General features: G+C 46.5%; 5 protein-coding genes across 5 annotated transcripts; 2 read left to right on the top strand and 3 right to left on the bottom strand.

Annotated features, from left to right (window-relative positions):
- Window positions 1–545: 545 nt before the first annotated feature.
- On the top strand, window positions 546–4,435 carry EDB82DRAFT_553720 (uncharacterized protein; the record flags this gene model as incomplete). Its single annotated transcript, XM_025733029.2, has 2 exons — window positions 546–567; window positions 829–4,435. 2 exons carry the CDS (start codon window positions 546–548, stop codon window positions 4,161–4,163), a joined length of 3,357 nt encoding a protein of 1,118 aa, XP_025583977.2. The 3' UTR covers window positions 4,164–4,435.
- Window positions 4,403–5,445, bottom strand: EDB82DRAFT_473676 (uncharacterized protein; the record flags this gene model as incomplete). Its single annotated transcript, XM_065608002.1, has 3 exons — window positions 4,403–4,678; window positions 5,046–5,299; window positions 5,418–5,445. The coding sequence occupies 3 exons, from the start codon at window positions 5,443–5,445 to the stop codon at window positions 4,403–4,405; spliced, it is 558 nt and encodes a 185-aa protein (XP_065464465.1).
- Window positions 5,446–6,004: 559 nt separating this feature from the next.
- On the bottom strand, window positions 6,005–6,433 carry EDB82DRAFT_429269 (uncharacterized protein; the record flags this gene model as incomplete). The annotated part of the gene is made up of 2 exons (XM_065607679.1): window positions 6,005–6,093; window positions 6,148–6,433. 2 exons carry the CDS (start codon window positions 6,431–6,433, stop codon window positions 6,005–6,007), a joined length of 375 nt encoding a protein of 124 aa, XP_065464464.1.
- Window positions 6,434–6,941: 508 nt separating this feature from the next.
- On the bottom strand, window positions 6,942–8,758 carry EDB82DRAFT_494611 (uncharacterized protein). The gene is made up of 4 exons (XM_065608487.1): window positions 8,406–8,758; window positions 7,655–8,347; window positions 7,462–7,594; window positions 6,942–7,407 (listed from the first exon to the last, which is right to left on the bottom strand). The coding sequence occupies exons 1-4, from the start codon at window positions 8,725–8,727 to the stop codon at window positions 6,993–6,995; spliced, it is 1,563 nt and encodes a 520-aa protein (XP_065464463.1). The 5' UTR covers window positions 8,728–8,758; the 3' UTR covers window positions 6,942–6,992.
- A 141-nt stretch (window positions 8,759–8,899) lies between these two features.
- On the top strand, window positions 8,900–11,798 carry EDB82DRAFT_573645 (uncharacterized protein). Its single transcript, XM_025733027.2, has 2 exons — window positions 8,900–10,760; window positions 10,814–11,798. The coding sequence occupies exons 1-2, from the start codon at window positions 8,908–8,910 to the stop codon at window positions 11,736–11,738; spliced, it is 2,778 nt and encodes a 925-aa protein (XP_025583975.2). The 5' UTR covers window positions 8,900–8,907; the 3' UTR covers window positions 11,739–11,798.
- Window positions 11,799–13,028: the final 1,230 nt, after the last annotated feature.

Below are 13,028 nucleotides of genomic sequence, written 5' to 3'. Positions count from 1 at the left end.
CATGCGAAAAGGATGACAGGTGATTTGAGAAGTTAAGATCTTTCTATTGAACGGTTCTAAAACACTTCGACTGTAAAAGCCACGGTTGGTTTCTCTTATAAATCTATCAAAATGTACATCTAATAGGAAATGCTTATAAACCTCGAATACCTAATGAAAGTTTGAAGAGAATCATACAATAACTGAGTAAATCGAATAATAAAAGCTGAATACCCTTTCTAATTAGCCCGATTTTTTTCTTCTTTTTTTTGTACAACCATTTTTTGTCATGATACTTTTGCTTGCGTGATATAATCAAAAAGCACAACATTTCAACTTAATTCTTCAACAGCGATTGGTTGACTAGGTTTCTCGATCAACAGGGTCTTCTGCGTCAATAGCGTGTGTGATATTAGCGAAGTGAATGACACTAAGTTACAGTATGAACACTGTATTCTGGACTCCCTGCCAAGACCCTGTCAAGACCCTGGACGTCAAGTTGGGATGAGAGGCTGGCGGTTCCGGCTCCGATAGGTGGCAGAGGCAGCTGAGTATCACCAGGCATTATGACCAGTCTCGTTTCATCAGGTATGCAATTCCCCAATAGTTCGTGCACTATTGAAGTGACAACGGGATGATTATCCTTTTTCGTGCACCACTAGAAACAACCTGCATCTGCCTCCATGAGCGGTAATCTCAATACCTTGTATCCGTGTTGTGGCTCAATTTGGTTGACCGAAGCAAATTGTCTTTCATCAAATCCCATCAACTCAACGTCAGGCTTGCAACATTTCAGGCGGTCTTTCGTACAACAGAATAGTAACATGCCGTCTTTACACCGTCATTTAGTCCACCGACACGCCAGGCGGATTCTAAACAAGGAACCTCGTGATTTAGCACCCGGCGAGGCACAATTATTCTCCTTCTACGCTCCATCGCTCGTCGGTGGGTTGCATAACATTTCTGTTAATCAAACAATCACGGCTCCAGCTGAAGCGGGAAGCAAATCAACAGCACGTCGTGAAACAAAAATCGACCCTCTGTCGCAGTCTTTTGTTGTTGTCGCTCCTCGCTTTGCGCTTCCACCCAACGTGGTAGATTCTGTGTATCCTACTCCAGGAATAAGTGTCGCCCACACAGTCCTGCCACATATTGTTCTCAAAGATCCTCATCTGCCATGGTCTAGGGCACCTTCGGATGCTCACATCACGCCCGAGGAAGATAAAAACAATGTCCGTAGTCGCACAACATGGCTTGCTTTGTTGGTGTTCTCTGTCGAAGAGCTGCAACTCAGCCAGGGCCAGATTGACAGAGTCATGGGCAACTTGCCAGTTGAGATAGACAGAAAGCAGAGCGAGACGAAGACTCTGAAAATCATTGCAAGGCAGACAACCAAATTGAATGATATTGAAGGACTCGTCAATACAACCGGCTTTGACACGACATTGGATGCGAAAGATGCCGACGAGCCTACGGAGATCATTCTTCTCTCTGGCTCGTTGTTCACAGATCTATTTGTAGACCCAGAAGGGCCAACTGAAATCATCAACGTTTCCAGCTACAAGTACATGGCACATGTTAGGAAAATTGCCACAGATGGTATGGCCAATGCGGGTGCCGACAGCGATGAAGCGTTGTTCAGCTGCGTGGTCAGTCCTCGAACTGGGCCTATCGACGCTGATGAGTCGAGCATGATGATTGCTCACCTGGTCTCCCTGAAATGGGACAAAGACATGCGATATCCCAAGAGCAGCGATCTGGTCGCTATGACAAGTCTGTATAGCTGGACTTATACGTGTCTTTCGTCAAAGAACGTGGCTAGCACCCGTGATTTGCTCACCAACTTGGGTCAACACCTCTCTGTTCTCCGGACTGGAAAAGGTGACGAAGATCCTGCATCTGGGAAAGATAAAGAACAGGTTGATTTGGCAGCCCTTATTGCAGCTCGTCGAAGAGACGGATACACCCTCGCTCGTCATCGCACAGCAACAGGCGAAATCACTGCAGCTATGCTCAGAGGACCCTTGGTACCTAGACAGGTCAAGCACAAAATAGACGGTATGCCCATGCAGTCGAATTACGGGCATGACTTGGCCATCTTCGATCCCAAATTCGGGCTGATGGATACGACATATTCTAATGCTTGGCAGCTTGGACGCACACTGGCAATGGCCGACAACGCCTTCTGTGCTGCTCTCACCAGATTGAGGGAACCTGTCCACGCGTTTTCTCTTGATTCGGCCAAGAAAGACGTCCATGCTCTTTTTGGCGATGACGGCCATGGATCGCGCCAGCGGCACGCTGCAAGGATGGTGGATTTGGTGAAAGGTCTGAATCGCATCAACGACTCTATGCATACGCTTGGTGGCTCTGCCACTGCCGCTGGCCCCAACAGATGGTGCCATCAGGACGACGATCAATCAGGAGTCGGTATTGAGTCTCTTGACCTCGTGTCGCAATCATCGCCTCACATCATGCCGCGGATCAGAGCACATGCTTCTACAGCTGCGTTGCATTTCGCCATGGCAGTTAATACGGATGGACATGTGAAAGGCGAGAAACAAGAGATGTACAACGAATACAACACGCCAGTCAACCCACATTATGCCGTTGTCTACTCGTGGGTCCTTGATAAGATCCATTTAGGCAACGTTCCAGCCCACTACCTGATTCCAGACCCAGCATTTCTACCCCAGGAAACCCTTCGATTCTTCTACCTCGACACCAACTGGCTAGATGCTCTTGTGGATGGAGCTCTAAGTCTCGCCAATCACTGGGGGGCCAAACCCGAGAGAGACACGACCCGCACCGCAATCAAAGAAGCTATCAACGAACGTTTGAGAACTCCAGATCCAGCGCTAGGTGGCTGGCATGTGCAGATGCCGCGATACGGGTTCCTGTTGCGCAGTCACATCTTGACTCAATTCCCAGATCTCTCCATTGACGTAAAATTCTCAGAGAAGCGGGAGAATCCAGCCATGATGAAGGTCGACCCTCCGGCCAACACCCCAGCCCAACAACCCATCTTGGTCCAGAAGCGTATCGCGCCTGATACTATGTACCTACTACTCGACGCAGCCCCCCCTGATCTGAAGCGCATCACTTTGACCTTACCACCGCATCAGCAGTGCTTCAAGATCGGATACAACCTGACAGCAGATACCCTTTCCATGACTGTGAGGAAGACTTACACCATCGAGAACCGACCCAAGGCTGGAGCGACTCTGGGCGAGAGACACTTCAAACTTGATGGCACACCTGTTGCGGCTTTCAATTGGAAGACTCGGACACTAAACCCAGCTATCTTTAGTAGGTATTTGGTGCAGCAGCTGGGAGAAAGTCGGGAGGGGGAATTTGAGGACAAAGTACCGACATCTGTGGTCACAGCTCTTCAACTCAATGAGAGTATCTTACAGCTGGATATTGGCGATGCTTGGGCTACAGACTCACCTGAAGTTACTCCGTTATTTCAACTGTCTACCCTATCCGAGATGGGTGTATCGCAGCAACCTCCACCTATAGTACCTAGGCCACGGTTGAAGATGGAACCGGGATTTATTCGTGGTATTAGCAGAAATTCCACTAACTTGGCTTCCCGTATTGACCATTCCATACCCGATCGCCCAGTCGAGGACATGGCGAACCAGCTTGGTTTTGACATGGTCGTCACCCCCATGGGCACGGACAGTCAAGCCTTCATCCCAACCAACTCCCCCGTGCCTATCGATCTCATCTTCCGTCTCACACGAAAGCGAGTCATATCCTGGGGCGAGCCTCTTACCCGCATCATCGTCGGCGTTCCAACGGGAGATATGCCGCCTACAGACAACGACCCCACGATTCTCAAACCACTTCTCGCTGCCAACGCTGAGCCGTCAACCCCTACGATGCTCGGTAATCCGCGTCTAAATGTGCTGAAGCGGTACCCGAGGGAAAATGAGAAGGAGTTGCAGAATCACGTGGTTTTTGAGCTGGTCCCGAGAGAGCAGCCGGGTGTTGCGATCGATAAGATCACGAATGCGAGCTTTAAACTGCCTAGGGCTGAGATAGTTTCGTATGATGGTGTTGATGAGAGAACGGCTTCTATCAAGGTCTTCTATGAGGTTTGGAGAAATGGTGTTTCGGTCAGGGAAGATCAGTTTATGCATATTGGGAAAGTTTATCTCAAGGCATGTATTAAATAAGGCTAGTTCGGTCTTTATTATAGGATGTTTTACGTTGTTTTATTACTGAAAGTTTGCTGCTTTAGAACATCTCATTTCTTCATGAAATGATGGAAAGTCTTAAAAGATGGAAAATAGGATGTTTTACATTACATTACAGGTAAAAGTCATTACCGGTAGCAGCCAACAGTTATACAACCGACGCCTGAGCCTGATTAAAACTACGGCGTCCTGATTACTACCTATAATATTATATAGTATTAGTCCTCCAAGTCCTCGTGATGGAGAATGGCACAAAGGATCTCTTTATCGCCTTCTATTGTCTTCTCTTCCTCCAAGCCTTTATCTCGTGCCCTAGGATCCGCAACGGAAATTATGTCCAAAGCAGCTTGCCTGCACGCCTTACTATTAGTACCGAGCATAACTCCTCTGGTATATTCATTTTCATCGTCATCACGATATATATTGGTTTCTTTCGACAAGCTTCGACGGCGTACGTGATCTAGTTGGACGACCGGTGGGTAGATGTACCACATCTGCGACACGATTAGTGCTATGGATCAAAGGGGACCACGATTGACTGACTGTGTGATTTTGGTGGATCGATGATTGCAGGAGGAAGAAACAGCTGCTGTGCGTACAGCTCGGAAGCTTCTTCTATATAACCCTCATTATAGAGTTTGGTTATTGCCCTGACACGTATATTCTTGGTGAGAAAGTAAGTTACTGAGAAAACCTTGATTTGAAATAATGAGTTTTTAATCCATATGGATATTTTGTTGAATATTGGAGTTATTGAGAGCCTTAGACTTGCATCTGCTAGTAAAGTACAGAAACAAATAATAAAGTATATTAATTTTCACTCTCAACCTCGCCACTCTTCTTCACTCGGATGTTGCTTACACGGTAGTTAAATACAAAGTTTCCACTCTTCCATCTTGTACGATGATTATTGCCAATATTTACCTCAATCCCAGGCCCACCACCGAGAGGCACGGCACCGCCAGTCCAGACTATGCCATCTACCCCAACAGAAACGTTTCCGCCGACGATGCGGGATTGGATACTATTAGCCACTGCACCAGTAACAACTTTCAGTCCAGTGACGGCATAAATAGGTTTAGGATTGCGAGATCTCTCTAACCATCTGCGTACAGCTTCGGACTCAACACAACACTACAGATATTCTGCTGTAGGGATAAATTCAGCGGTTTCCAGAGTGTCAAACACAAAGCTTTCCTCCTCAGTTACTGTCAACTTATTAACCCATCTTACAAATTATTGAATAAACCTCCTTCCACATGTCCACACCAAAACCAAGAATACTGAGAAACTTGGCTATAATTGAAAAATTTCCTCTTTGTGATTGCTCTTTCGTGTATTAGACTTTGATCTTCTCCGTCTTATAAATGTCCGTATTTTCACTCGGTAGACAATTAATAAGGGGTATATAAGGCTTCTTGACTGAGGTTATCACGATGCCTAGCTTGATCGGGACTTCGGACTGGTAGTCCCCTGTCATAGTGTAGAAGTAAAAGAATTCTCGGTTGGCCATTTCTTAAACTGATAATTCCATTTACGTAGCCAAGATATCGTCGCGCTTCATAAAAAAGATAGAGAGCCAGCTCTGTTAGGCAGCAGCAGAATGCATTAATGATTCAAAGCCGTTTATTGGTGGTTGCAGCGACATAGCCACCAGAGGCCGCCAGGACCTCAAATCTACGACGCAGCAATCCTTGTCCAAGGGACATGAAGAAGTGTCAAAAGTGATCAATTTTAATGATCTAGTTTCGATACCAAAGCAGTTCGGTGCTGCAATCAGCTGCTCGAGAAGATAGATAATGGCAACTAGCACATGAATTCTACATGAGAGGTCGGTTCTCTGTCCGCCATAGCATTGTTTGCCGCCTATTTTCAAGGCGTTCCTTGCACTCTTCGCAGTACCATGTCGCTGATGTTCTATTAGCGGCTGAAGTCTGATTTGGTTGCTCTTGTAATAACTTACCTTCTGATTTCGGGGCAACCTTAAGCCCTACACACTCTAAATGGAACCATTCGCGGGGACATTCATCAGCATCACATGCTATCATCTCGCCGTAACTGACTTCATTGCAGTAACAGTATTTCGGCTCATCCTCGTCAATTTTACTGTCATCCCCATCGCCCTGTATGCTGCTATTTGTATCTTCGTCTGCCGGCTGAGCGACGTGGATAGTACGATCAGCTTTCGGTGAGGAACTTGTAGGGAGAGGTATTAAATCCTCATACTCGATCTTGGCCAACTTGGCCATTCTTGCTTGGTCATCGTCAGGCCCATCGAGATACTGGAAAGTGCCGATGGGTATGCGAAGGATTTCAGATCCGGAAGGGTCATCACAAACGACTTGTAATGGTACAAGGCTGCTTGCACAGTTTGTGGCCGTAAATCGAGGCGCATATCCCTCACATGAGTAGATAAAGTTGTCTTGCAGGTCTCGCAACACACTTTTAGCAGAGCGCTTTTCTGACCCAAACATCAGAGACCACGTCGGCATCGGCGTCGATAGCAAAAACAAATCATGTTGTGATGAAAGTTTGATATAGACGTGGGTGCCAAATTCACCGTCCGATGGATGGCATGATAATACAGTCGGTGCTTGAGGAATGTGCAGAAAGGAAAATGCGGCGTCGGATACTTCATATTCGCCGAGAATGGTTTTTGTAGGGCTTCGTAACGAGACTTGGGAGCCCGTAGTAGTGATTTCTTTGATTGTGGTGCGATTAGAAATGACACCATTGGAGTTTTTTGCATCATTTTCATCTTCGTCGACTTCATTATAAACCTAAAGGGGGAGAGTTTCAGCAATTATCTCAATACGTAAGAAACAAAAACAAGAATACACTCACAGGTGGCAAAGATCTTAGCGCAAGCGACCTCAAGTGTCCAGCAATATGCTTCTCAAGATTGCCACCGGCTTGCTGAACGTCTTGACCGCAGAGTGGACATGATGAAAACAGCGGTCCCGATTTCTGTCGACTCCTGTTGGTAACAAGGGCGAGTTCGGCGTCCGTATACTTCTTCTTGTGATCTTGCTCCAGGTGTTTTTGAAATTCCTCCTGTGTCATGAAAATCTGGCCACGATGCGGCCTTGCTGGACATTTCCACTGCAAAGCATGCTGCAGCATGTGTTTCAGCCAGCCTTCACTATGTGTCCATGTGCGTTCAGGCTGATCGCACTCATTGAAAAGGCATATATATGCCTCTAGATCACCTATGACATGTTCTCTGTAATATATTAGGCATATGAAATTCCGGGGTCGAATGATGTCGTGTGCTTACCGCCATTTTTGCTCTGACCTAATATCTTTGCTAGAAATTATATAGAGACAGAATGGGCATACTTCTTCAATGTCTTCATGATTATGATTCATTAAGGGATTCATTATTTCCGGTGCGACGCCTGGATTGAGCACTGCTTCTTCATTAGACTCGACTTGGCTATTCTGACCCACTGCGTGATCTATTGACTCACATCCTTGCGTGTGCCGTGGCTCACGTAATGTGTAATATGGATTGTTTTCGAGAAGTTTACCAGGCGGGCGAGGGAACACAAGCTGTTCGTGTGAATCCAGAGCGATTGTCCTCGACTTCGACACCACTGAGGGTGTTTGAGCTTTTTGAAAATCTGGCAACGCTAGAGTAGTCGCACTTCTGATGGAAGTCGATGCAATTGCACTTCGAGACTTCCCAACAAGTTCGAGTTGTGTCTCTTGCCCCTCTAGCTGACGCTGGTTCTGTCCTTCGCAATGAGACTGAGGTTGCAGAGTAGGTTTATCCGTGGTCTGGAGTATTCTGAAAGGATCGCTAGAATATCGATCTCTGCGATAGACAATCTTCTTCCTTCGTAAGACCATTGATCTAGCTAACCGTATCCGAATTACTTCGCTGCATCCTGGAAAGCGGTCGAGAATGTTGTTGGCCCAGGCTTCCTGTAGAGCGCCTTCAATATCGTTACCGTCGGTATCAATTAGGGTAAATTGACCCAGAGCCTTCTCATCTTGAGTCTTTCGGTTGGCTCTCCGTATGGTGTTTGATAATTCATTGAGGAGGGTGAGTTCATTGCTAATGGCTAACAGCGCTCGCTCGAAATCGCCAGTAGCCAGTAACTGGTTGCGGTCGGGAATGGATAAACCTGATAGGCCAAGATGTTCCAGTATCGAGAGTACTTTTGTACTTGAGTAAGTGTTTCTGAGGGGCTAACGGCCGCTAGGGTAAACACTTACACTGCTGAATGTCATTTTCCAGTAATCCAAGTAGGCTAGTAACAAGATCCCGCACTTGAGGGGTCCACCGTAGTCTGTGATCTAGCGATAACTTCGATCTCGCAAAAACGGCCATGTTAGAGGTCCATAACGAGAATCGAGCCATTTGGTCTTCTATACAAGATTGCCTTTGAGCGTCGACGTTGGCTGCCCTAGCCATACAGGTATCGAACAAGCGAAAGCATGCTGCGGCTTGAGACGATACAGGTGCGGACAGCTCCCTGGATGCCTTCACATCTGGTCTCAAGTTCAATATTGAGTCGTTAATCTGTCCCGCAGCCATGGTGATGATGGTAGATATGCTTCATCACTATGTGTCACTGAGCGAGTGAGACTGAATATTCATGGTGTAACGTTGGCAGAATCTCACATTGTGGTTGCCTGAGGCAGAACTGTGGTGCGGCTGAAACGAGGCTGTGAGACGTCTCACGCGGGGTTCTCTCTCAAATCAACCTCGATCCGTATGGAAAACCTGTCAATGGCTTCACCTGGCCCTCAGCTGATGAGAAAATGGGCTCAGTTGCTGCCCGAAGTCCTTCAGGTATTTCGGGAAATTTGCGACACCTTGGCACGCACTGAGCCTTCCTTAGAGCTCAATAAGTTCTATGTACATATGAACGCCCGATTATTCATTCTCTCTAATACCAATGAGGAGATTCCAGGAATTTTCTCGTCACATTTATCAACCAGTCAAATTCTCCAGCAACTTCTCTACTCACTAGACAGAGTCTATATAGGAGATCCAAGCACTCCAGTCACAAATTACGACCCTTCCACTCTACAGGGCCTAAACAACATTCTCCAGGCATGGCGTGACAGCTCAAGTACCAAGGCCAAGTACGCTAGCACTTGCCTTGATTTTGGGTCCAAAGCTCGCCGTGACGAAATGATCAGTTACCTCAAAGAGGCAGAGGACGTGTGCCGGATGAGCTCCACAGTCGACAGAGGGGACATTGGCGCTGATCCAGATATTTGTGTAAAGACAAGGCAGATGCCGCCGCTCGACATATGGCCAGTGGCCCAATCGGTCTATTCAGCGCTGGACTCATCTAATATGGGTCCTTGCAACACATGTAACGTCCCGCATGGCTACGGTGCCCGACTGTGCATTGAGACATATCGGGCTCAATATGACACCCAAGGGTATGATTTCGACATGTTTCTAGGCTTGGATCAGCTGTGGCAAGAAGCACGTGTCAGACAACTCAACAACTCTGTCGTTAAGTTCATAATCAACGACGATGATAACAAAACCACGATGAAAACGAGTATCAGGGTGAGAAGCCTATGTCGACAAATCAAAGACACTCAGAAGCGATGTATGTTCCGGTTGAACTTTGAAGTGAGAGGTAACGAACTTTGGAAAACGAAATCTGAACGAAGCAGATTTGTTGGTCATGTATCAGAAGACGTTGTTTCGCTGTCACACTTCATTAACAAACAACCTCATCTTTTAAACGGCAAGACAAAACGCATCCTGGCGGTTCTCTTGGGTTATGCAGTGCTTAATCTCCACGGCACAGAGTGGCTAAAACCTACGCTATCAAGTGACAATATCTTGTTTTTCAAGACTAATGGTACAGTGCCGTTGAAGCCATACCTTCAGGTCCACATAAATTCCAAGACTGCGACTCATTCTCCCATGGATGGGAATAATCGGGTCGTTGACGAAGACGAAGATCAGAATGACCCCGATTATGAATTGTGCTTTCATCCATACCCTTGTCTTGTCAGTTTGGCCCTCATACTCATCGAGTTACATCAAGGAAGGTCCATACAAATGATTGCCGAGGAGAATAACCTTCTACTGCCAGATGAGGAAACCGACGAAAGCAGATTCTTATTAGCAGGCCACATCTTCGAATTTTGCCAGCAGGATTTCGAGGACCAAACGAGAATGGCTATTGACGCTTGCCTGAACCCGAATATTGGGAATGAGTCTGAGGACACGTCGCCACATGAAGACAATTTGCGCACCGCTATCTACCAAGATATTGTTCGAAGATTGGAAGACGAGTTGGAGCAAGGACATAGTTACATTTCTGTCGACGGTCTTGACACCCTTGCACAAACCCTGGATTTCGCTCGATTTGGACGACCTATTAAGCCTGAGAAGACCCAAAGCTCAGGATTGAGTCTAGCAAGGCGAGGAGCAAAGTTGCAAGCTAGCAAACGAAACCGGGATGACGAGTGTCAAAATTACCGACGCATACCGGGCTATTCTAGTCCAGCTAGCAGGTTTCCGACATTATCGGATACTCGAAGGCCAAGCTTCTTCGATGATGGAAGAGAGTCCGGGGATATAACAACCGTGAAGTATGAACCTAGAATTTAGGCGAGTTATAAGACTTCTACTGACATCAAGACAGAAAAGAAGCCTATAAATCCTGGAGGGGAGGCGTCATTGACGTCTACAGCCGATATGCACCCGACGTGGCCGAAAAGCCCCATGTTAAAATCGTGGTTCTGGATACCGGGGTGGATAGAAGTCACCTAGATTTTGACGCATACGAAGACAGGATAAAAGCTTCAGTATCCTATGTCGGTAACGACCGAAAGAATGTTCGAGACACCAGTGGCCATGGGACCCACGTCACGACGTTACTTTGTGAATATGCACCGGATGCTGATATTTACATCATGAAGATCGCAGAATATGATCCAGTGTCACCATCAATGGTAGCTCGGGCTATTAACGATGCGGTTACGAATTGGCAACCAGACATCATCTCGATGTCATTTGGTTGGCCTGCTAGAGACGATGGATACGAGTCCCTTGAGAAAGCCATTAAGAACGCGCAATTTCATGATGTTTTACTCTTTGCCGCAGCATCCAATGATGGCGCTAATGCTCAACGGGCGTGGCCGGCTCGACATCCAGGGGTCATATGCATTCACTCTACGACAGCAGATGGAAACCCCTCTCCCTTTAATCCTATCGCGATACCTGGCGATAACTTCGCGGTTGTCGGTGAGGCTGTAGAAGGAGCCTGGCCTCGGCATCTGTGTGACGAACAAGTCAATAAGAATTGCTTGGCATACAAATCAGGCACCTCATTTGCAACGCCAATAGCGGCGGGTATTGCGGCTTTCCTATTACAATACGCCCGATCAAAGCTTGGTTTAAGACAATTCACACGGTTAAAGCAGTTTGAGGGTATGACGACAGTGTTGAGGCGAATATCGGTGGAAAAGCAGGGTTATAATTATATAGCCCCCCGCCTACATCCTGATAACTTTTTTGGGAAGAGCGAGGAGTTTATCCAGACTAATCTCTATGAAGCATTATTATAAGTCTAGTTTCTAGAAAATTACTACAAGATCCAAAGGTTTATATCATAAGAGTTATTTCCCAAATTCATCTGGTCATATCGTGTGTTAAGACGATGCTAGATGTTTATTCTGTAAGTGGAATAAATCTATATTCTGTTTATATTCTGTCTGAAATCGCTATCTAGCCTAACAATTTCCCCTCTTTTGAGCAGATACCTAATGCAGCTTTTCCTATTTAGATGAGTCTGTCTTTACCCTTTTGAGGTTTCTTTTAATGAAATGAACCGCTAACCGGCTTGTACAAGGTAGCTTGGGTTCAACAGTAGTTAAGGCGTAATTCATGGTCAATGTATAGAAGGAATACGTATCACGAGTGAGACTTTAATTACGCTAGCTAGCCTCTATAATCAATTCCCTACCGCCGCCTCGCGTCGCGTCTAAACTCACTTCATACAACCTCCAACTTACTCAGTACTCTATACTATCTTCAACACGCAGAACACTTTAATATCCTACCATGCCTCCTATTAGATTTGGAAAATCCAACTAAGCCGCTGATGCCCCAGCTCCCGGCACAGACACCCCAAAGAAAAGGCTCCTAAAGCCCGTCGTCAAAGGCATCAAGGACGACAGTTTCCTGAGCAGCGTAACTGATTGGGACGGTCAATATCATAAATTTATCTTGACATCCACCAGGACAATCAACTTCGGATCAAGATTTGTCTTGACTGAGTAAGCAAATTCCTCCTATTCAATGCAATCCATTGCTAACGAGACATCATTAGTGATTATATTGACGATATCTTGACCCTACCACGTCAAGTCCGTAAAAGATCTGGCATTTCATTTTCAATTACGCCGACGTCAGTCAAGATGCAAAGAACGATGCCAAAGATCTCACAAATGAAGCCGTCATTCGTCTAGCAAAAGTTCTTCCAAACCTCAGAACCGTCATTCTCCAGAGCACCACCAAAGTCGGCAACGAGGGTTTCCTCGCCTTGGTCTCCAACTGTCCCGACCCAAGGTTTCTCGAGATCACACCGTTACACCCCTCAATCGGCTCGAATAAAGTCACTGGGGAAGCACTAGCAGAGTTTTTAAGCATCAGGAGTGGCGTCCTGGTCTGAAGCAGGTCATTTTTCAAGAGGAGAAGGATGGAAACAAAGAGTTCATGAAGCCTATGCGTGAATTGGGCAGGCAGAGGGACAAGCTGGTGATCACTCTACTGGATCGCTCACAGGAAAAGAAATGGGGCGACTGGGAGATAAGCACGCATCCGCGCCATTATGTCAAGGGTCGTAAGTGTGAACC

Source organism: Fusarium venenatum (genome assembly GCF_020744135.1).
Source record: "Fusarium venenatum strain MPI-CAGE-CH-0201 chromosome Unknown EDB82scaffold_2, whole genome shotgun sequence".
NCBI classification, from domain to species: domain Eukaryota; kingdom Fungi; phylum Ascomycota; class Sordariomycetes; order Hypocreales; family Nectriaceae; genus Fusarium; species Fusarium venenatum.
The sequence above is the reverse complement of the archived record's forward strand: the minus strand, read 5'-3'. Positions and strand labels throughout refer to the sequence as shown.

Coding starts and splice junctions, on each gene's coding strand:
- EDB82DRAFT_494611 (XM_065608487.1), bottom strand. CDS start 8,727: ATGGCTGCGGGACAGATTAACGACTCAATATTGAACTTGAGACCAGAT. Junction 7,595..7,654: donor GCCACGGCACACGCAAGGAT/GTGAGTCAATAG, acceptor ATGAAGAAGCAG/TGCTCAATCCAGGCGTCGCA. Junction 7,408..7,461: donor AGGTCAGAGCAAAAATGGCG/GTAAGCACACGA, acceptor AATATATTACAG/AGAACATGTCATAGGTGATC.
- EDB82DRAFT_573645 (XM_025733027.2), top strand. CDS start 8,908: ATGGAAAACCTGTCAATGGCTTCACCTGGCCCTCAGCTGATGAGAAAA. Junction 10,761..10,813: donor GGGGATATAACAACCGTGAA/GTATGAACCTAG, acceptor ACATCAAGACAG/AAAAGAAGCCTATAAATCCT.